The sequence below is a fragment of the Notolepis coatsorum genome, assembly GCF_963971535.1.
Source record: "Notolepis coatsorum genome assembly, chromosome: 1".
In the NCBI taxonomy this organism is placed as follows: Eukaryota; Metazoa; Chordata; class Actinopteri; order Aulopiformes; family Paralepididae; genus Notolepis; species Notolepis coatsorum.
The window spans coordinates 306227427-306249696 of NC_140165.1; the positions used below are offsets into that span (position 1 = coordinate 306227427).

General features: G+C 43.8%; 1 protein-coding gene across 7 annotated transcripts in view; it reads right to left on the reverse strand.

Moving 5' to 3' along the window:
* Positions 1 to 2678: 2678 nt before the first annotated feature.
* Positions 2679 to 22270, reverse strand: part of picalmb (phosphatidylinositol binding clathrin assembly protein b) — a 50853-nt gene continuing 31261 nt past the window's right edge. For 4 of the 7 annotated variants that reach the window (XM_084317330.1, XM_084317329.1, XM_084317328.1 and 1 more), the window contains 15 exons: positions 22238 to 22270; positions 21503 to 21544; positions 17114 to 17199; positions 16133 to 16256; positions 14946 to 15079; positions 13350 to 13447; positions 12948 to 13100; positions 10036 to 10149; positions 8583 to 8693; positions 8301 to 8331; positions 7363 to 7462; positions 7011 to 7070; positions 4335 to 4439; positions 3760 to 3865; positions 2679 to 3074 (listed from right to left, as the gene is read on the reverse strand). The exon at positions 22238 to 22270 is cut by the window's right edge and continues 74 nt beyond it. In XM_084317330.1, the coding sequence (XP_084173456.1) occupies positions 3773 to 3865; positions 4335 to 4439; positions 7011 to 7070; positions 7363 to 7462; positions 8301 to 8331; positions 8583 to 8693; positions 10036 to 10149; positions 12948 to 13100; positions 13350 to 13447; positions 14946 to 15079; positions 16133 to 16256; positions 17114 to 17199; positions 21503 to 21544; positions 22238 to 22270 (1284 nt within the window). In that variant the 3' untranslated portion in view covers positions 2679 to 3074; positions 3760 to 3772. The remainder of the gene's footprint in view (positions 3075 to 3759; positions 3866 to 4334; positions 4440 to 7010; positions 7071 to 7362; positions 7463 to 8300; positions 8332 to 8582; positions 8694 to 10035; positions 10150 to 12947; positions 13101 to 13349; positions 13448 to 14945; positions 15080 to 16132; positions 16257 to 17113; positions 17200 to 21502; positions 21545 to 22237) is intronic. The other 3 variants (XM_084317333.1, XM_084317332.1, XM_084317331.1) reach the window with 2 other exon arrangements.

The window sequence follows — 22270 nt, forward strand, 5'->3', positions numbered from 1 at the left end:
AGTATACCAGTGATAGAGCGGAATGTAGAGCTATTATTTTAACATGTAGACCACTTGTTAAACAAACAAACAAACACTTACAGCACCTTTAATGAACAGGTAGGATATAGTATCGACAGTAGCTGGATAGATAGCAATGTAGAACTGATCCAGTCAGAGGATGCTGTAGACGTGTGGTTACAGAGAGCTACGCCAGGGACAATCACACACTGTAACCCCCAGTGTTGTTGTAGTCGAGTCACTAAATCTCGAGTCCTAGTCACCAGAGAAGAGCCCAAGTCCCCATTACCCTAGTCCGAGTCCAGGTCCTCAAGGTTGAGTCCACTGCACCCTGGCAGTCAAAGAGCTGACGTACAAATAAAAAAAGGTCTACATTAAACATAAATGACACAGCGGTCACCGTTTCAATGGGAGTTTATTTACTGTGTGACACAATAGCCAAACAAATGCACTAGTCATCAATATCTTATGCCAAATGATTAGGGCCTATTACAATTATATATATATATATTTTTTTTAAAAGGTCCTCGTCTGCACCTTCCGAGTCCGAATGCAGTCAATGCTCGAGTCCAAGTCAGAGTCTTCAGTGCTCAAGTCCAAGTCGAGTCACGAGTCCTAAACATCTGTCCGAGTCCTGGACTTGTGTACTACAACACTGGTAAACCCTTGGATTAATTAATACACTGTGTCATTGTTCACAAAACGCAGCGGGCAGCCGCCTCTCATCGACCGGGTCGCGTGTATGCTTTTATCAAAGCGTTCGTGTTTCCGGGTTCCCGTTTTGCGCTCTGATTGGTCGCTGACCTACGCTAGCACGCCCCCTCGCTACGCCCGCAGCAGCGGACGCTAAATCGAACAGCTGTTTCCACGCGTACGCCCCCCTCGCTATGAGTGACGCACGAACAGCTGTTTCCGCGTGCTACACGCGTACAGTACAGCTCAATACATACAATTGTTAAGGGGATGCAGACCAGAGAAAGACTTTCGTTTTGTTTACATCAGGGTCCCCCATTTTCAATTCATCATAATAAGCGTGACTTTATATGTGCGCTAAAGTTCGCGTTTAAAGTGCTTAGAAATGCCGGTAAATGCCCGGTAAATGCCGGTTCATTCATGCTTTGAGGCACGCTTCCTGACAGGATTTTATAATATTGTATTTTATAATATTGTAGCTTGACAACGCTCTCAGCTGAGAGTCAAGAAACGACGCTCTCAGCAGTCGCCTTATGCTGAGTCAAGAAACGACGCTCTCAGCAGTCGCCTTATGGGCGTACGCGTGGAAACAGCTGTTCGATTTAGCGTCCGCTGCTGCGGGCGTAGCGAGGGGGGCGTGCTAGCGTAGGTCAGCGGCCAATCAGAGCGCAAAACGGGAACCCGGAAACACGAACGCGTTGGTAAAAGCATACACGCAACCGGGCCGTGTAACAAGTGCAATACAACTACACAGTGGAGAACAGGTGCCTGAAACAGCAGGGATGTTTGCACTTCAAATGAATAAGCAGCACTTTGTGGAAGCTGCTCTTTATTTGAAAAAGAAAGAAAGGACCTCAGTCATTGTCTGCTACACGTTCTAATTACATAAAGAAAAATATCTGCGTAAGACGAACGCAGAAAAATATCCTGAATCAAACTTAGGTAGAGTCAAAATTTGATTGAATTGCTTTCATATTTCATACATCTTTCACGTCCTTCTTGATGACGAACAGTCCAGTTTTTATATACACAGAAAGCACCGGTCAACAGTGCTCCTCTCTCCATCCAGGTCCCCTGGATCTTTATACAATTAATTTACATCAAAACTGTGATCCTTCTCCCCAAAAAGCAATGGCCGACGACAGTCTCGCTCTCCCCCCCTCTCCGGGGTTCGGGGGGGAGGGGGGCGAGGCGAGCGCAAGAAAGATGTGTGCAACATGAAGACAACTCGTTCACATTCAGAGTAAAAGGCAGCCATTAATACAGTCAGTGAGTCAATGGCATGCCAAGCTTAAAGCAAAATGGAACCCCCCCCCCCCCCCCCCCATCCCCCCTCAATGTGACGCTTCAGAAGTGTGGATGAAGTGTTTTTTTTTGTTGTTGTTGCTTTTTTTTCTTCGTTTTTTTTTTTCCTTTTTCCTTTTTAACTAGACAGAAAATTGTTCCATTGCAAAAAACCCTAGGCACAGAATCATCGACTATAACTGTAGATTGCGGACTCGTGTTCTGTAGCGCCCCTTGCACTTTAAGTACAAAGGAGAACCGTGAGACCTCTCATCTAGTAAAAATTGTTCTTAACACAAAACTTGGAGAATATTTAGTGCTCTATCATTCCGCTTATAGGTGTACTTTTATATAATAGCTATTCTTTTTTTTTTCTTTTTTTTTTACTCTACCTCTCAATGATACAGTCTGAGATCCATGTTGCTGAAGCGTTCCCACGGGTGTCAATAAACCCCCCCCCGCCCGCGCCCAATCTTAAACAAATAATCATAAATAAATACAAACAACACACAAGGAATGTCTACTGTAAACACGGTAAAAAAGACGAAAACTAAAACAGGTGTAAACGTCATTAGCATCACTACTTAGTGACAGTTAAATAACTGTAGGAAATGGATGACTGATCGGATCGAGAAGAGGGACAGACTCCTCTTCTCTCCCGTCCCCCGCCCTCCCCCCCTCTCTTCCCCCTCCCCCTCCCGGTAGAACATCAAGCCTTTTACATCCAACCACAGTATTTTCAAATACATAATATCAAAGTTTCTCAGCACCCATAACTATCTTTACAGATTATAAAATGGATGAGGAATCCTTATAAGGGGGGTGGGGGGGGTGGGGCGGGTTAGACAGCAGCATCACTCAACATCTTGGGACAAATTACAGAATAATGGGTGTGAGTTCTCTCCCAAAACGTCATTTGGACATGGTTACCATGGTTTCTGACAGTCATCATCGCACCACTGTGTTCTCGACATGTCTGTGTTTGGGGGGTGGGGGGCATGTTTCTCTGAAGAGTTAGACGGCAACGAGGACAAAGCTTTGCTGCTTAAGTGCTACATCTTCTGAGAGACACTTCCTTCGTGTTACATGAACTGCATCTGTGGGAGAAAGACGGCAGACAGCGTTTGATTAGAAGTGAGGTGAGCTAAAAACGGCAAAGTAGAAGCAATAATAATCATAATAATAATAGTAATAATAATAATAATAATAATAATAATAATAATAATAATAATAATAATAATAATAATAATAATAATAATAATAATGAGCTTTGACTTTATGTTGAAAGTCTAAAATGCAGCCACAATCAATCAACCGATCTCAAGCCCTGCTCTCTTTCCCTGATCCTCCAATCGCAACTGTTGCTTCCCTTGGACAAGAGAAAGCAACAGTTGCGATTGGAGAGCCCAGAAAAGAAGGCGGGGCTTGAGACAGGTCAATAAAAAAAATAAAAAAAATCAGCCACAACCACCGGCTGCCTGAGCATTAGACGGTGCAGGTAAACAGTCCACGATGAGTGCAGTATCCGACGACATTTATGAGAAAGAGAAACAAAAATAAAAGTCAACAGAAATCTAGCGACTATGGTCAAGCAGACGAGGATGTTCGAAAAGCAAGCAGCAAGGCCGAGATATATATACGATATCAAACGATGAGGATGAAGCGGTGGCAGCAATCGAGGCAGAGACAGAAAGGAAACAGAAAAGAAGCAAAGAAGCTGGGTTAGCGTGAGGCGCATGCAGTTGTGCGTTTCCTGCAAGCGAGAGGAGGAGCATGCTGTACCTAAAGAGACGCTCTACAAGAAATCCTTCAGAGAGAGCTGTGCAAATGGGTCCTGTCCGGGGGCTCGGAGAGGACTCTGGCTGGAAGGACTAGAGGCTGCAGAGGGCTATTTCAGGGACAGGGAGAAACAAAGGGAGGAGGAGGAGGAGGAGGAGGAGGAGGAGGAGGACCACCGAGTGGGAACGTCAGAGAGAGAAAGAGAGAGAGAGAGTCGGCACAGAGAGAAGAGAGGTGGAGAAATTAGTACGGATGAAGGAGAGAGGAGTGGGTGAGAGAAAGGGTTAAAAAGGGGGCGGGAGGGAAAGAGAGGGCAAACAGGAAGTCATGAGGTGGGTAATGATTGACAGTTTTGTCCCTTTTTTTCCCCGCCCCTAAAAGGGCCCAGTGTCAAAGAAAACGTCAAATCATCCCCAAGAAAGTACAGTAATACCACCCACAACACGGCTTGCACCGGGGCTAACTATGGTATATACCACAACAACACGACTAACACCTCTCACACACAGACAACATCATGCACTAGTTAAAGAGACGCGGAGGTTAGGAGAAGCAGGCCGCGCCCCCCCCCCACACACCTGAGCGCTGGACACGGAGCCGAAGGGGTTGGGGGGCCTCATCACGGGCTGGCTGTACATCATGGTGGGGGGGTTCATCATGCCCATGGAGCCCATCTGCGGAGGCTGCGGGGAGAGCAGGGAAGAGACTTTAGTGGTCCAGTGTTAGAAGGGATGTTTCAATCTCAGTTACACCCCCAATGCAATGCAATGCCCCATGAGTTACTCAAATCCCATTCCTCCCCCTCCCCTCCCCTACCTATAACGATGTGTTTTGTTCCAGATTTGTAATTAAATTAAATTAAATTAAATTAAAACATAATATAGTAATATAGTCCAAAAACAGGGTATCCTTAAAAAATTGCATTCTGCAAGAAAACAACACGAAAACAACACTTTTCAGAATTGTTCAGATAGGAGATTTTGTTCTTTGGCCATCGATATGATCATTAACCTCTTAAGCCCTAGCCATATTTTCAGAAAATTCGCTTAAAAGTACATACCCAATAGGGCTGGGTATCGCCACTGATTTCCCAAAACGATTCGATTCCAATTCACAAGGTCCTGAATCGATTCGGTTTCTGATTAAATTAGATTCCGATTCACAAGGTCCCGAATCGATTCGATTTACCATTAAATTAGATTCAATGCTATACAATTTAAATGGTTCAAGGAACCCTCTAACATGTTGCATTGGTAAAAATATCAATGTTTATATTTTACTCTCAAGCAGTTACATGAATGTACATTTTATTGGAACATTGGCTTTTGCATATGTCACGTCTGGGTGATGTCTCAGTAATAATAATAATAATAATAATAATAATAATAATAATAATAATAACTTTATTTATATAGCACTTTTCATACAGAAGTTGCAGTTCAAAGTGGTTTCGTAGATTTGTTATATTTCCACAATCATTATCTATGTCTGTCACTATAGCCAAGGAAATGCTAGAAATGGTCACGTGGGCTGGGAGAACCAATGTAAAATGCCTATCCAGAGGCCAAACTTAATAGCCAACCCCTGGTCTACACCCTCCCCAGACTGACAGTGTGCGCAACGACCAGGGAGGGAATTGGCATAACGAATTGGGGGATGAGAAAATAAATAATAATAATAAAAAATATTATATATATATATATATATATTTTTTTTTTAAGATCAATCTTGGGATTTTATTAATCGATAATCGATAATTCAAATTAAGATCGATTCAGAATCGGGAAATAATTTTTTTTTAACCCAGCCTTAATACCCAAGTAAAATAGAAGATTGCACCACTTCTACAAGGTCCATTTGCATGTTCTTGGTATCTAGGGACATCTATGGACCTCAGGTCAGAAATAGTGACTGTTACTATGCTTGAGTAAATTGTAATGAACCAAAGGAGAATATAAATTATTATTATTTTCTTTTTTTTCTCCATCTTTGATGGTGAATAACACCATGCTAACATATTGACCTAAAGTGGAAAATTGCCACTGAGCTCATTCAGAACAGTTTTTTAGATACAGTACTGAATTTTGCTATCCTGACACATGCAATTTGAAATAGGAATATAGAATATAGAATATCAGGCCTATAAATGATCTTATTATGGCCAAGTCATACATCTATGGATTGGGCCAAATCTCCTCTTTCCAATGGAGTTAAATCTGGATTTAGTACCACCTGTTACAGGGCAGCAAAGACTATATACTGTAAGTACAGTTACTTTTGTATAATGGCCATAGCTCCAGCATTTTTTACTGGATTGCAACGCGGCTTTTCTAGATGTTCACAGAAAGGTAAAGAAACTATATACGTTGTATTTTATGGCAATAACTGGTTTGTTCGACCCCGTGAGATATAATCACAAAATCACATCAGAAATATTACACGAAAAATTGTTGGACTTCCGTGTCGGCGGCTGGTGTGCGCCGGGTGGTGTAGTTTTATGAAATCTCGACGTCCATCGAAAGCCCTGGGTCTCCTCTTTGTTAGGACTACAACGATTTCACGAGTGCTTCTTCTTCTCGCGCCTAAATCGAGATTTTATAAACTCATATTTAGCTAATAACACTTAAAATTAGGGATGCTCGATATTGGCTTTTTTACCAATACCGATATACCGATATTGTCCAACTCTTAATTTCCGATACCGATATCAACCGATATCAACCGATACCGATATATGCAGGGTTTCCCCCCCCAAAAAATGGAATAATTTCAGGTAATTAACATTACATATCTCTTGTTGTGGAATTAACACAACATTATGCATACTTTTGACAATAAATAAAATCAGAATTTGTTCTTACTTGCTTGCCTGGGTAAATAAAGGTTATAGAAATGTAAAAAAAAGAAAAAAAAAAAAAAAAAAAAATTGAAAACCGATACCGATATTTTCCGATATCACATTTTAATGCCGATATCGGCCGATAATATCGGTAGGCCGATAATATCGGACATCCCTACTTAAAATCATTGGTAAACAAACGTAGTGCTGAAAATATACACCTTGACTGCTGTTTTGATACTTTACTCTTGGCTACATTTGAAAAAGAAACACAACATTACTTAATGTTCTATCTACTTAATGATCTATTTATGACCTGAAATAAATCGCCGATCGGGCTTAAGAGGTTAACCTAATGTCACCAGGTGACTGGTACCGTTGCATGTACAGTAACACACAGTTGTCATGAACTGACCATGCCGTATCCCATCATGCCCGTGGGCGTGGTGGCAGGGAAGGCCATGACTGAGGTGGGCTATAAGGAGAAACAAATAAGAATTAGCAATTTCTCAAACAACAACAACAAAAACAAACACACACACACACACACACACACACACACACACACACACACACACACACACACACACACACACACACACACACACACACACACACACACACACAGTATTCTAACAGCAAGTAAGTGGCGGTTAAATATAGAACAACGACATATCAACACGAGAGTAACACTATCATCACACAGACACATAACATGACCGCGCATATACGCGGTCCTGTAAGAGGCCTATGTGTATCATCATCACCATGGAGACGGGGTTCCAGGTGGTGGTGGGCGCCGCCTTGGGCTGCCAGTTGGTTCCGCCAGTCATTCTCTTCTCTCCAGGCTGGCTCCAGTGAATGTCACTGTAGATTAAGACGGTTAATATTAGCACCGGCGTGTGTCACCGCGCTCCTGGTGAACACTCCACAGAGGCGCTGTGTGGGAGAGGTGATGAAGAGCCAGTGATGGCTGCTGCTCACGTTGTCATGTTTACTTGTACTGTTGTCATGTTGTGATGTGATGTCAGTGTTGCGTTGCACCCGGTCACAATGGAAGTCTTTTTGTGGGCGCCAGGAAGAATAGCTACTGCAATGCTATTTGGGGATCCTAATAATCTAAACTAAACTGGGCGGCCGGGTAGCGCAGCGGACTAAGCGTCTCTGTCTACCACCACAGAGCCAGTGGGATCGAATCCGGCTGTGGTGCCGCCCTCCGGCTTGGCCGACGGTCCACACTAACACAATTGGCAGTGTTAGCGGGTGGGAAACCCGGCGTGGGTGGGTCCTGGTCGTTGTAAACAGCGACTCCTACAGTTCGGTCGGGGCGCCTGCACAGCAAGGGAAGGATCTGGGAGAGGTAGTGTGACCTTCCACACGTTACACTCTCCCAGGGAGAGTCCGCGCTGCCAGGTGAAAAGAAGCGGTGGGCTGGCTACACATGTGTCGGAGGAAGCATGTGATAGTCTCCGCCCTCCCAGACCGACGGTAGGGGGTAGAGTGCGCAACGACCAGGAAGGGGAGTGGGAATTGGCATAACGACTAACATTGGGATGGGATAAAAACGGAAAAAGAAGGGGGGAAAAGATAATAAAGAAAATTAAAAAAAACTAAACTAAACTTAATAACAATGATAATAATAATACCACTTATATGTGTACAGCACCTTTCATACAGCAAGTGGCAAGTGTCAAAATACACTTACTTTTTTGATGTGCCGTTTCCAATACCAAGGTCTAAAAAGGAAATTTGCAGGGAAGATATTAGTCCAAACACAAGCATTTGTCTGGTATAAAACAATATGTAATGCAGCTTTACGTAAAACATGACTTCATAGTACACAGTATGCTTACTTGAACATGAACTTCTATTAACAAATGCTGTGTGCATCCTTACGCAGAGCTTAATAGTATTGACCCTATTCACATGGTGGCCATTTTGCTCTTATGTCATGCTCAGGTTGGGATTCCTTCCCATGGATACTCACTTCCCACTAGGTTGGCCAGGGATGAGTCAAGGTCATCTGACACCAGCCTATCTGGCAGTTGACTGGCGCACAGTCCCATGCTGGATCCTGCCATAGTGGGCTTCATGATATCTAGAAGATCAAAGGGTTTCATTACAGACAATTAACACATAATGTAGCCTTGCTTTAAATGACATGACTTTTTATTAAAAAAAGATGTTTTACATATACTCTCGATTTGTTTTGACGTTGCAGTGACGAAATGCTGCACGTAAGTTGCCATCGGGTTTAATCCATTGTAAGTGTCAGTACCCTTACCCATATCCTGTACCCTTACCCCTATCCAGTACCCTTACCCCTATCCAGTACCCTTACCCCTATCCAGTACCCTTACCCCCTATCCTGTACCATTAACCCCTATCCTGTGCCCTTGACCCCTATTCTGTACCCTTACCCCTATCCTGTACCCTTACCCCATATCTACTACCCTTACCCCCTATCCTGTACCCTTAACCCCTATGCTGTACCCTTAACCCATATCCTGTACCCTTAACCCGTATGCTGTACCCTTAACCCATATCCTGTACCCTTAACCCATATCCAGTACCCTTAACCCATATCCTGTATTCTTATCCCCGGTCCAGTACCCTTAACCCCCATAACTGCAGCCCCCAAAGCAATGGATGTGCTATGACTTCCGGCTATGAGCTATAATCTGGTGTTGGCTAGATGGACCATACTCATTAGTAGGAGAAATGCATTGTAGGTTTTTGGCGGCTGAAAACGTCTAGACCAGAGTCAGACTGTCCTTAATCTTACCGGCATTGAAGGGAAAACTAGTAGTAGAAGTAAGAGTACTTAGCGTCATAAAATGTCTCGCACATGTGAATCACTACCCACTTTCAAAAACACCCTCAAAAAACACCTACGGGAGACTGCAATTCGAAACTGGCCCCTGTAAATGTCCTAACACAACCCCCTCCAATGTACAGTAAATTACCAAGTATGGTCTTGTCAATATTCCAATGTACAGTTTTGCTTGTACAGTTGTATAGTGTTCCCCCCCCCACCCCTCCTACCCAACCCCCCCCCCCCCCCCCCCCCCCCCCCCCCCCCAACCACCTCCAATGTACAGTCCCCCCCACCTACCCAACCTCCTCCAATGGACAGTTTCTACGTCAAATGTATACTCTTTTTTCTGGACTCTTTTTGTATCACAAACAGTACTGTATTTGCAAATCTGGTATGTCATAAATGTATAGATGTAGCAGTACTGTCTATCTGTATGTCATATATATGTTACGATTAATTGAAAATGGGGGACCCTGATGTAAACAAGACGAAAGTCTTTCTCTGGTCTGCATCCCCTTAACAATTGTATGTATCGAGCTGTACTGTACTGTACCCATTCTGCAATCTGTTAATAAAGTTTTCAATCAATCAATCAAACATTTTGACAGCTTGATGTCCTCACCGTCAGAGTGTAGGCTGTTGGTGCCTGCGGCTTTGGCTCCGAAAACAGACTCAAAGTCTACCTGGAGTCCTCCCGCCGACTGCTGGGGCGGAGGGCCCTGTGGTGTGGAGTATCCTTCAGACAGAGAGCAGAGAGGGGAGACGGCAGGGAGTCACCACGGGTGCAGCGGCGGCACGGCGACAGGAAGGAAACATTTACTCGAGAGAAATGTAGGGCAATCTTTTGACACTCTGCTTTTTAAATTATGTACTGCTTTTCGCTGCTGTCGGGACAAAACCTCATAACTCCAAAAACCCAACTTTTCAGCAGATGAAAAAAACTAACACAGATTTGAGGGTGAATAGAGTTAGGAGGTTTAGACAGATGATCGGTTTAATGCTTTCCCATTGTTTAAACTTTGTAAAACCCACACACACATATGGAGGATGATCTACGGAGTTGATTTATATAATAAAAAAAAATTCAAAAAATGGAGTTATGAGGTTTTGTCCTGACAGCAGTGTTATGCTAGAGGCACAAGCCGTATACACCCGCTACGGCGCGTCCTACGGTAACGCTCTCAACTAATAAACTACGGCTTGTAGGAGTTGTAGGACAATCACCTGGGTTGCCCGGATTCAGCCACTGAATCGCTAGCTGCTAATAATAGCCCTGCCTACTTTTGAACGATTCAGGTGATTCGGGGGGGGTTAGGTGACGCCATCCTGATTGGTGCTTTCTCCCTGGTCGGTCCTCTGACCGCCGGGCAAATCAGCATCTGTTAGCAGAGTCTGCTTATACCTATCGTGTGTCGGTCCTTTAATTTTTTTATTTTTATTATTTCAGACTGAATAAGGAAGAGAAATGGAATGGAATTCTGTTTGTTGAGTGTCAGGTAAGACACCACTGGCATCCTCTACTCTGAACACACAGCGACCCCTCTCTCTCCCCCTCTCTCTCTCTTTCTTTCTCTCTCCCTCTATCTCTACCTCTCTCCCTCTCTCACTCCCTCCCTCTCTCCCCCTCCCCCCTCTCTCTCCCTCCCTCTATCTCCCCCCCTCTCTGTCTCTCTCTCCCTCCCCCTCTATCTCCCCCCTCTCTCTCCCTCACTCTCCCCCCTCTCTCTCTCCCTCCCTCTCTCTCCCCCTCTCTCCCCCCTCTCTCTCTCCCACCCTCCTCTCTCCCCCTCTCTCTCTCTCCCCCCTCTCCCTCTCTCTCCCTCACTCTCTCTCTCCCCCCCTCTCTCTCTCCCTCGCTCTCCCTCTCCCTCTACCCCCCTCTCTCCCTCCCCCCCCCTCTTTCTCTCTCTCTCTCCCTCCTCTCTCCCCCCTCTCTCCCTCCCCCCCCTCTCTCTCTCCCTCCTCTCTCCCCCCTTCTCACTCTCTCTCTCCCTCCCTCCATCTCTCCCCCCCTCTCTCTCCCCCCTCTCTCTCTCTCCCTCCCTCCTCTCTCTCCCCCCCTCTCCCTCTCTCTCTCTGGCAGGTGGGGGCCGCTCCTCTACAGTACTCCTCCAGTACGCTACCTCTGAATAGACCTGCTACGGCAGAGGGCTCAGTGGGATAGGGAGCCTGGTGTGGGAGGTGCTGGGCAACGGAGGCGGGGCCACAGAAGGAGTCTGACACGCCCCCCACAGGAAGCAGGAAGAGAGAAAGAGAGAGAGAGAGAGAGAAAGAGAGAGCAAAAGGAAAGGCATTTCAAGGCAAGACCAGAGAAACAGGCAGGGAAAGGCAGAAACAATTGAAACAGATACAGGAAGAAGACAGTCGACACACATAACATTGGCATAGAGTTAGCTTGTGTAACAGAATACAATTCAATTCATTTGAGGGATTATGGGGATTTTTTTTTTATTAGCTGTGGAAGTTTAAAATATTGTTAGCATAGGATATATTAATAAACCCTAATGAAAGGGGATTGGGATATACAGTATATATATAATATATATATATCTAACACCCACATCTCTAACTGTGGTGGATTGAGGAGGGTGGTGGGGGGGGGGGGGGAGGGAGGCAACGGTATTAGGAGGGGGATCAGGAGTCTATGTTTGCTCAGGGCTCGGGAAACATAGGCTGGGATGGTGAGGCCATCGTAGTACCTGAGACGGAGTGTTCTAGCCGCACTGTGCGTTTGTAATTGGTGGAAACGGACGAGTGTGGCTCAATAAAGGGATTGTAACGATCTGGAGGATCAGAGATTAGAGGTGTTGGTGAAAGAACAACAAGACTTCAACTTACACAGCTCTATGAGTGTTACCTCTACAACAACAAAGACACAAGACGGCCCACTAAACATGTGTTACCACTGGAAGGAGCAGATGAGAAGGTAAAGACAAGCCGGCTGTCAAGCAGATGGACGTGTATGACTTAGAAATAGGCGAGCGGCCATGTTTGGTTTCTACACAGGGGTCTTTTACTCAGCAACCAACGAAAGGCCTCGTCATTACACTTTGGTTCTTATGTATGGAGTTGCTGCAATAGCGTTGTATATTATAATAATAATAATACAAATAATAATAATAATAATAATAATAATAATAATAATAATAATAATAATAATAATAATAATAATAATAATAATAATAATAATACAAATAATAATAATAATAATAATAATAATAATACAAATAATAATAATAATAATAATAATAATAATAATAATAATAATAATAATAATAATAATAATAATAATAATAATAGAGACAGACAAAAGAAAAGATAAGACAGTCGACACTAAACATTTACACAGACCACCTATTAACATTCAAACTACATGGTGCATTGAACATGCAAGCTGAACATGCTTATGAGAAGAGTGACTACATATATATGAGAGAGACAGAGAGGGAGAGGGAGAGAGGGAGAGAGAGAGAGAGAGAGAGAGAGAGAGAGAGACACACACGAAGGCATCCGAGATACAAAATGAGTCGTTACCACCAAACATTTCATGACCGGACGTCCTAGAGGAAAAGCTAACGCCGTCTGAGGACGCGACGGGCAAGTGAGCGGCATCGACAACGAGTTTTGAGAGGAAAGGGTTAAGGTTTGGCATGGCGTCGTCTCCGGCTTCGGCGGAGGTGAAAGGATCTACGAGCAGGCGGAGGAAAGAAACAGCAGAGAGAGAGAGACAGAAGGGAGGAAGGGGCGGGGCAGAGAAGAAGAAGAAGAAGAAGAGGACGTCAGAGAACATTGAGGCAACATTGAGAGAGGGAAAGAGAGAGAGATAGAGAGGGAGAGAGAGAGAGAGAGCATGCGGAACGGGTCATGGAAGGAACCGGATCCCGGACATTGATGGAAAGATAAGACGCCTCTGCGGCGACCCGCGTGACTCGTTACCTGCCCAGGCCGTGGCCGCCGGAAGCCCCGTGGAGGCCGACTGAGACTGCTGGAAGGTTGGCTGGAGGTCGAACAGGTCACTCTCTATCTTCAGGGCTCTGGAGGGGAGGAACGCTGACGTCACGCCGATGGTCACACCGATGTCATTGTTGTCACACTGATGTCACACTGATGTCACACCGATGTCACACCGATGTCACACCGATCTCACGCTGATGACACACCAGTGTTATACTGATGTCATACCGATGACACACCGATGACACATCGATGACACATCGATGTCACACTGATGACACACCGGTGTTATACTGATGTCATACCGATGACACATCGATGTCACACTGATGACACACCGATGTCACACTGATGTCACACCGATGACACACTGATGTCACACTGATGACACACTGATGTCACACTGATGACACACCGATGTTATACTGATGTCATAGTATTTTTTTTTTCCTTTCCATTTTTTATCCTTACTATACATGTATTTGATCTTATCAAGTTTAAAAGGGATAGTTTGGTGCAGCTGGGTAGTACTATAGAGGTCTAAGCACCCGCCTACCACAGCAGAGACCGAGGGTTCAAATCCCTAGCCCTATTTCCTACTTATGATGTTGTCGGTCAAGCACAGTCCATGCTGTCTTTTCACACTGGACGCCCACAACTCTGCGTCATTAGCCACAAACGAATGCAAAGTCAATGACGACAAGCTCCTGTGTGTAAGAGCTGACTGAGACTAAGTGAAGCCGACTCCACCGTGAACACGGGATAGATTTCAGTTTGTTTCAGTCAGCTTGGACAGAAGGAGCTTGTCGCCATTGACTTTGCATTAGTTTGTGGCTAATGACGCAGAGCTGTGGGCGTCCGGTATGAAGAAGAACATGGACTGTGTGCGGAGAAAGGACTCCACTGATCGACAACGTCAATGGAAAGTAGGAAATAGGGATAGGGTTAAAACATAATAATAACTATCCCTTTAATCTACTTTGTAACCTAATGTATGTATGGATTTTTGTTTTGGGCTCATTATGGTGTATTTCTGTATGGACCCCAGGAAGAGTAGCTGCTTTAGCAACAGCTAATAGGGATCCACATAAACAAATAAACACTATGCCAGGGTTTCACTACATAAACACTATGCCAAGGTTTCACCACATAAACAAATAAACAGGAATCGAACCGGGAACCTTCCAATTACCAGACGACCCCTCTACCTCCTGAGCCACATTACTGGCCACGATGTTCTCTAAGGCTGAATGACCTGTGCCTAATGACTTTCAAGTCTCATGAAGTATTTTCCACCCCTTGGTATTTGGAAATGTAAGCAGAGATTAGCTAAAACACACAGCATGTACACCTACGAACACAAAATTAATTAAAGACTGGGGTAATCTCCGGTAAGTCAAACTTAAACTGGCATGGTCCTTTAATAAAAAAAAATAGAGGCCGATAATGACGCCTAAATATGCATCAAATATACATTTCCTGCAATTATCTTTCATCAAAAAGACGTGTTTTAAGACAGTTTCTCAATTCAGAGCTCTCAAATGTCTCTTCAGTATGTTACTGCGATCTAAACTGTACCCATTGGAGCAGCTTGGTGTGGAGAAGAGGTCGATGGCTGGTGCTGTGCTGATAGTGCCCCCGGTGGTGGAGATTGGCGATGTGTCTGTGGCGGCGAAGGAGGGCCTCTTTGAGAGCTCCTTCAGCCTTTGTTCCTGTGTGGAAACAGTCCAATTCAAACACTGACACCACACAGATACCACAGAACAAAATGTATTGTGCAGCTATTAAAAAATATCAAAATACAAAAGATTCCTACGCATTTCTCTCTTTTTTTTTTTTTATTGATCTTTTTCCCTCTCCATTTTCCTCAGATTTTCTCCCATCCCAATGTTAGTCATTATGCCAATTCCCAATCTCCTTTCTGGTCGCTGCGCACTTACCCCCCACAGTCAGATAATCTGGGAGAGTGGAGGCTATCACGTGCTTCCTCCGACACACGTCCAGCCAATCAACCGCTTCTTTTCACCTGGCAGCGCGGATATTCTCGGAGAGGGCGTAGCGTGTGGAAGGATCACACTATCCCACTCAGGTCCCATCCGCGCTTAGCAGGCGCCCCGACCGAACTGTAGGAGTCGCTGTTTACAACGACCCGGACCCACCCACGGCTTTCCCACCCTCTAATACAGCCAATTGTATTAGTGTGAACGACCAGCCAAGCTGGTGACAACCCCGGAGCTGTGAGCTGGATTCGAACAGGCGAATCCAGCTCACAGGCGAATCCAGCTCACAGCTCCGGGGTTGGTGACGAACGCAATCTCCGCTACGCCACCTAACCACGATTCCTACGCATTTCTGATCATTTGACTGTCTTCTTTGACAAGTCTTCTTGTGGCTACAACTATCCTCTGGGACATATAATCAAGAAAAGTGTTATTTGAGTAATTGTTCCTAGATCTACCACCAATCAAGTGTAATATTCAACACAAGTGTCCAAAATTGTATAATCTTTTCGTTAAATTGACATGGAAAATACTATTTTTAACTTCCCTGACTTTCAGGGTCTTCTCTACGACCATAATATGAAAGACGAGAAGATGCTTGTTGTGTTTAAATGAGTTCTGGTGACAAGTTAAACGAGTTCTGGTGATTGCGCTGCATGAAGCACAATCCCAGGAGGGCCGTACAGAACCAAGCCTTTCACTATAATGTACACATGGACCTCACATGTGACAAATCAAACAGAACTTGAACTTGCACGAGAGTACCTTCAGTGCTTTGAGACGGGCTTGTTCTTCCTCGAGAGCCGCCTGTTTCTCCCGCTCGTCCACTTTAGTAAAGGACATCCCTGTGCTTGCCAGTGACGAGACTGCATTAGAGAGAGTGCTGGCCCTGAGAACACACACACACACACACACACACACACACACACACAACACACACACGCACACGCACACGCACACGCACACGCACACACACACACACACACACACACACACACACACACACACACACACACACACACACACACACACACAGAGTTGGTAAATAACAATGGTACCAGACTTTCTGTGTTACTTATGACATTTCATGACAAAATATTTTATAAAATTTAAATGACAATGAAAATAGAGGAGAGCATGGCAGTTGATGGCACGATAAGATAAGTTAAGATAAGTTACATTAAAATAAGATAAGTTACATTAAAATAAGATAAGTGACGATAAATTAAGATTAGATAAGATAAGATAAGTTAAAATAGGACAAGTTAAAATAAAATAAGATAAGATGCTTGTGGCGTCCGTGTGTCCTTGTATGGAAGAACGCACGGTGAACCATTTCCTCCTACTGTGCGCTATAGAAACATTGGATACGTTTGGCTTTCCATGTTCCACTCAGGGGTGATTATGTAGTGTGCAGTAACTAATTGTACTTGTAGGGCTGTCAACAAATATTCTACATTGAAATGATCGACTTGTAAAGAAAGAAAAAATGAATAATAGTAATTATATTAGATTGTGAAAAAAACAGCCCCAGGTGGGCGGTCGTTAGTGGCTAACATACCGTTGTATTCGTTCGGTACACAGCCGTTCGGTACGGTACGGTACGGTACACACTGAAACGGTTCGGTACGGATACGTGTACCTTTACACCCCTATTGGATATACCTTTAAAATTCTCCTGCTTACACATTTTCGCTGCTAAACAGGACTTTATGGAAGAGCATAAGCGTCTGACAGAAAACCCACCTGCTGGCAGCGGTGGAATCCTTCACCTTCTTGCCCTCTAAGGAGGCCAGGTGCTGCTCCAGGGCTTCCAGGAGGCTGCTGGGAGCCTGAGAGACGACAGAGGAGGACACACAGTGAGGACACGGTGAGCACGGCGGTCAACACTGAACACGTTAGTCTTTTAACCCTTTAAGGTGTTAACCATCTCACACGTTGTTGTGAGATAAGATATTTTGGAAACCCGAACACTCCTAAAGTAACCACGGCCGGCGGGGCGGGGCCACTGATGAAGAGCAGTGGTGGAAGAAGTACACAGTTCCTTTACTTAAGTAAAAGTAGAAATACCCAGATAAATGAGTACTCTGGTAAAAGTCCTCCATTCGAATTCTTACTTAAAAGAACACGCCAACATTTTGGGAAATTAGCGTACCGTCTTCTCCAGAGAGAGACAAGAAGATAGATACCAGTTTAGTTTTCTCTCTCTGTGCGTTCAGTAGAAAGCTATCTGGCTGCACGTTAGCCTTAGCTTAGCACAATGAATGGAAGCGGATATGGCCGGTTAGCCTAGGCATTGTCCAACTAACACCGCTCCCGAAGCCTAACCGGTCATGTCCGCTTCCATTCGTTGTGCTAAGCTAGGCTAACGTGCAGCCAGATAGCTTTCTACTGAACGCACAGAGAGGAAACTGGTATATATCTTCTTCTCTCTGGAGAAGACGGTAAGCTAATTTCCCAAAATGTTGGTGTGTTCTTTAAGTAAAAGTAGAGAAGTATTTTCTATTGAATGTACTTAAGTATCTAAAGTAAAAGTATGCATTCTACATGACGTTTGTGTGTTCCAGTGCTTGGGAGCATTCAACCCTTGATCCATTGACCTCTAAAATGTATGTTAAAGTGGTGTGTGGTCCAGTTATGCTGCTCTGATTAAAGCTTATGTTAAAATGGGGGACCCTGATATAAACAAGACGAAAGTCTTTTTCTGGTCTGCATCCCCTTAACACATCCTGCGCCAAAAACGTCGTACAACGTGATTCAAGTTCATGCTAATTCTGCCATTCCACGGCGTACGACGTTATTGAGATCATATTTAATTTTTTCGCCATGGTATTCAGAATGCCCTCACGGAGCCTGGTCTGATACAGTGGGAGCCTGCACAACTCTGCAACGCTTCAATACTGCCGCCTGGTGGATGATCGGCGAGTTGCAACCGGAAATGGATCTCTGGAGATCTCCGTGCATCTGGCAAATGCGTCCGCCACTCACATATTGTTGCGGGACTGTAGACACACGTCCGTGTGTAGCGATCGCTGCCATAACGCAATAATCTATATGATTTGGGCGTTTATTATGATTATACAAACCGGAAAAGGATCTAGGAGATCACCGTCAAATAAGTGGGATCTTTTTCCTCCAGTCTCATCGGCGAACGGTAAGAGGACGCTGACGTCATTTTCAGCGTGAGTGTTTATTATTACTCATGCAAACTGCTCTGATCAATATATCACCCATACTACATAAAGCATTTACTGACGATCACGGAATTATAAACAACCCCCCCCCCCCCCGTTCATCCGCGCATGATCAGTCATAACGTTTAGGATCATGTACAGTTGAAATTTTTAATATAGCGTGTATCGCCAACAAACGGCAGTTGATAATCTATTTATGCGTTTATGCCTATAACTAGCGTTCTAGGAATTACTGCAGAAAACGATAAAAACATATTTATATTCTAGACGGTATTTTCGTATGAATCTATGAATGAAAAAGTAAAACGTTCCTACATCCTGAACGATAAATAATCTATGTTGAATGGGCCATAGTAATGTCAATTTAGCAATACAATTTAAAAAGTTATAGCCCTGCAAAGAAGGTAAACATCTCCATAGGCTTAGACTGGTGGCAGTGATCAAACATTGATGGATATAAGCGTGGCAGTTAATGTGTTAACAATTGTGTGTATTGAGCTGTACTGTACTGTACCCATTCTGCAATCTGTTAATTAAAGTTTTCAATCAATTCAATCAATCAATCAAAGTGGTACGTGGTCCAGTTATGCTGCCAAATGTGAAAGTACACAATCTACACAAATTTCAGCCACGTTTTCTACGCAAAATGTTTTTCTTCAAAGTAACTAGTAGGCTAACCGAAATTGAATTGTAGCGGAGTAAAAGTATAAAGTCCCCTAAAATGAAAAATACTTGTGAAAAAGTACAAGTAGGTTGAAAATGGTATTTAAGTACAGTACTTGAGTAAAAGTACTTAGTTACTTTCCACCACCGCTGAAAGGGTATTGAGCTCTAGAATTCCAAGACGTGACACACGACGTACACCTGAAAGGGTTAGCGGACACGGCGATGTCTACGGGCAGTGGTGGGCAACGAAGCTTTCTCTAAAAGACACTACACACCATATTACACTACGTACGTACTGTATATATATATATACCACACTGTAGTGGCCTACTAGTATCCAGCCAATTCATATATCCACGATCTGTCCGTTAAAATTCCCGTATTTTCATACGGTAATACGAGCTCTAATCCCGGACAACCTTGTTTGTACTACGAGTTGCCCATCACTGATAATAATATAAATGACTGCATTCCAGCCGAGAGGAGAGAAAAAAGCTACTTTTTGGAATGGGTGGGGGACGATAACATCTCTGTGGAATGACAACACCACGGTCCCGTCAACAACCTGGGGGAGGGGGGGGGGGGGGGGGTGTTGTTGAACCGGCCATGTCTACTAAAAGCACAACTGGGGGAGGGGCAGCCACGTTAAGATGAGCTACACTGATATGTACGACCTCGGGTGACACACACACGCGCACCACGCACACATACACACACACACACAGGTGAACGTTAATTTACCACGGAGAGAGTTTTTTCCTTCAACTGATTTCACCACGATGGTAGGAGACAGAGTCAGAGCAGAGGCATGCAAAAGACAACACTAAGGCAAGTCACAGACACAGAAGAAGAGTGAGATGATAGTACTTACACACACTGTGAACTAAAGTGGGAAGATAAGGGAAGATACAGAATATAAAGGTGGAGACGGAGTGTAGTTTCCTGGGGGACGCTGTCTCTTCTACAGTCTACTGTTCTTCTGCAGAGTTGTTTTTGTGTTTTCTTTTCACACCCTAACACAATAGTATGTGGACTTTAAAGGTGCTGTATTTGTGGTATTTTCTTTGTTCAAATAAGTGGCCTACATGTTAAAATGATAACTCTACATTCCGTCAGCCATCACTGAAGTGTTTGGTCAGTAACGTGGGTCTCCCGGTCACTCCTGCTCTGCAGTAAACAGAAAATAAATGTCCTGGTATCCCGTTCCCAGTTCCCACTTTATCCAATCAGGAGAGAGAACTTCCCACTGACAAAAATAAGAAATAAAAACTAGTTTTAAGCAAATGTGTCCGCGAAAGAAGTAAAATAATCCACCAGAGTGGGAAGCAAATTTGGCTTGGCAAGATTTCTTGAAATAACTAAAAATATCTAGGGTTCTCTCTCTAGATATAAGTGGGAAGGGATACCAGGAAATGTATTTTGTGTTTACTGCAGAGCTGAGTGACTGGGAGACCCATGTTACTGACCAAACACTCTATACCAGTGATGGCTGACGGAATGTAGAGCTACTTAACACTTATTTTAACAAGAAAATACCACTTGCAGTACCTTGACAACGCTACATAGTTCCTATTCAACATGTCGCTTTGTACAGATCCTGTGCTGTGGCTGTGGCATCTGATCTCTGTGATGTTTGCCGTGTGAATCAGAGTTGCTGTAAGACACACAGGTTGGACCTAACACCTTTATTTACTGTAGAAATTAAGAAGAAGAAGAAGAAGAAGAAGAAGAAGAAGAAGAAGAAGAAGAAGAAGAAGAAGAAGAAGAAGAAGAAGAAGAAGAAGAAGAAGAAGAAGAAGAAGAAGAAGAAGAAGAAGAAGTATAGAAGAAGTAGTACTAGTAGGAGAAGAAGAAGAAGAAATCATAATAAGAGACAACTGTTGGCAACATGCTCTAGCTAGAGGACATGCTTGTCTTAAAGGACATCTGTCCAAGGTGGAGTATATCGTGTTCACGGACAGAGCCGATTAAAAAGAAGAGTTACCGCTAGAATACTTAAGACAGGGTGAGAGACAAAATGAGACGTAAGAACTGGGCAGAGATAATGGGAGAGAGGGAGGAAGGAAGGAGGGAAGACAGAAAGAAAGAAAGAAAGAAATAAAGAAAGAAAGAAAGAAAGAAAGAAAGAAAGAAAGAAAGAAAGAAAGAAAGAAAGAAAGAAAGAAAGAAAGAAAGAAAGAAAGAAAGAAAGAAAGAAAGAAAGAAAGAAAGAAAGAAAGAATGCTCAAAGTGCTCCCTCTTACTCCTGCAGGACAGGAGCTGAAGAGTGTCTTACCTGTGAGAGGTCTGGAATGTCTCCTCGATCAATTCCCACCTGCTGTTAAACGAGAATGGAAACCAAGTTACATTGGTGCACAGCACACGCAAACAATGCTCCTCGCTAGCCTACTGTACACAGGGAATCTTGAGATGATTTCATTTTTGAGGATAAACACATCTCTGGTAAGCACCATATTTAAGGAGGATCTTTTGCATAATTGCACGTGGGAAACTAAATGGTAAAAACGAGTTACGTTCCACCGTTTGGATTCCAAATGGCTTCTTTAAAGGGGAACTATTTTACTATTTCTTTCACTATTTGGGCACTTTTACACAATTCCTGTGAGTCTATGGAACACCTCTGTAATATATATATTTTTTTTATTCATTGTTTTGTATTTCTAATCAAGTCCTCAAAAACAGCATTTTTCTACCTCAAGATCTCGAGCTGTTTTGAGCCTGGGCTGCAGGGCGGCACCTAAACCACTGCGGAGCGTCGTGTTCGCCTGAACATTAACATGCAGCGGTGACTATATGACATCACATATAGGCACATTTTCAAACGACTCAGTTCAGTGAGGGTGAATATTGTGAGAGGAGAATTGGAAGAATGCGCCAATATGAGAATTTTGAGACATAGATCATATTAATATAAGTTCACATAGCTAGGAAACAATGCTAAACACTCAAAAAGGCCATTTATAAGATAGTTCCCCTTTAAAGGGGTGAGGAACATGTTGAGTAGAATTACCTCTGCTACTTTGAGGAACTCTGATATTCTTGT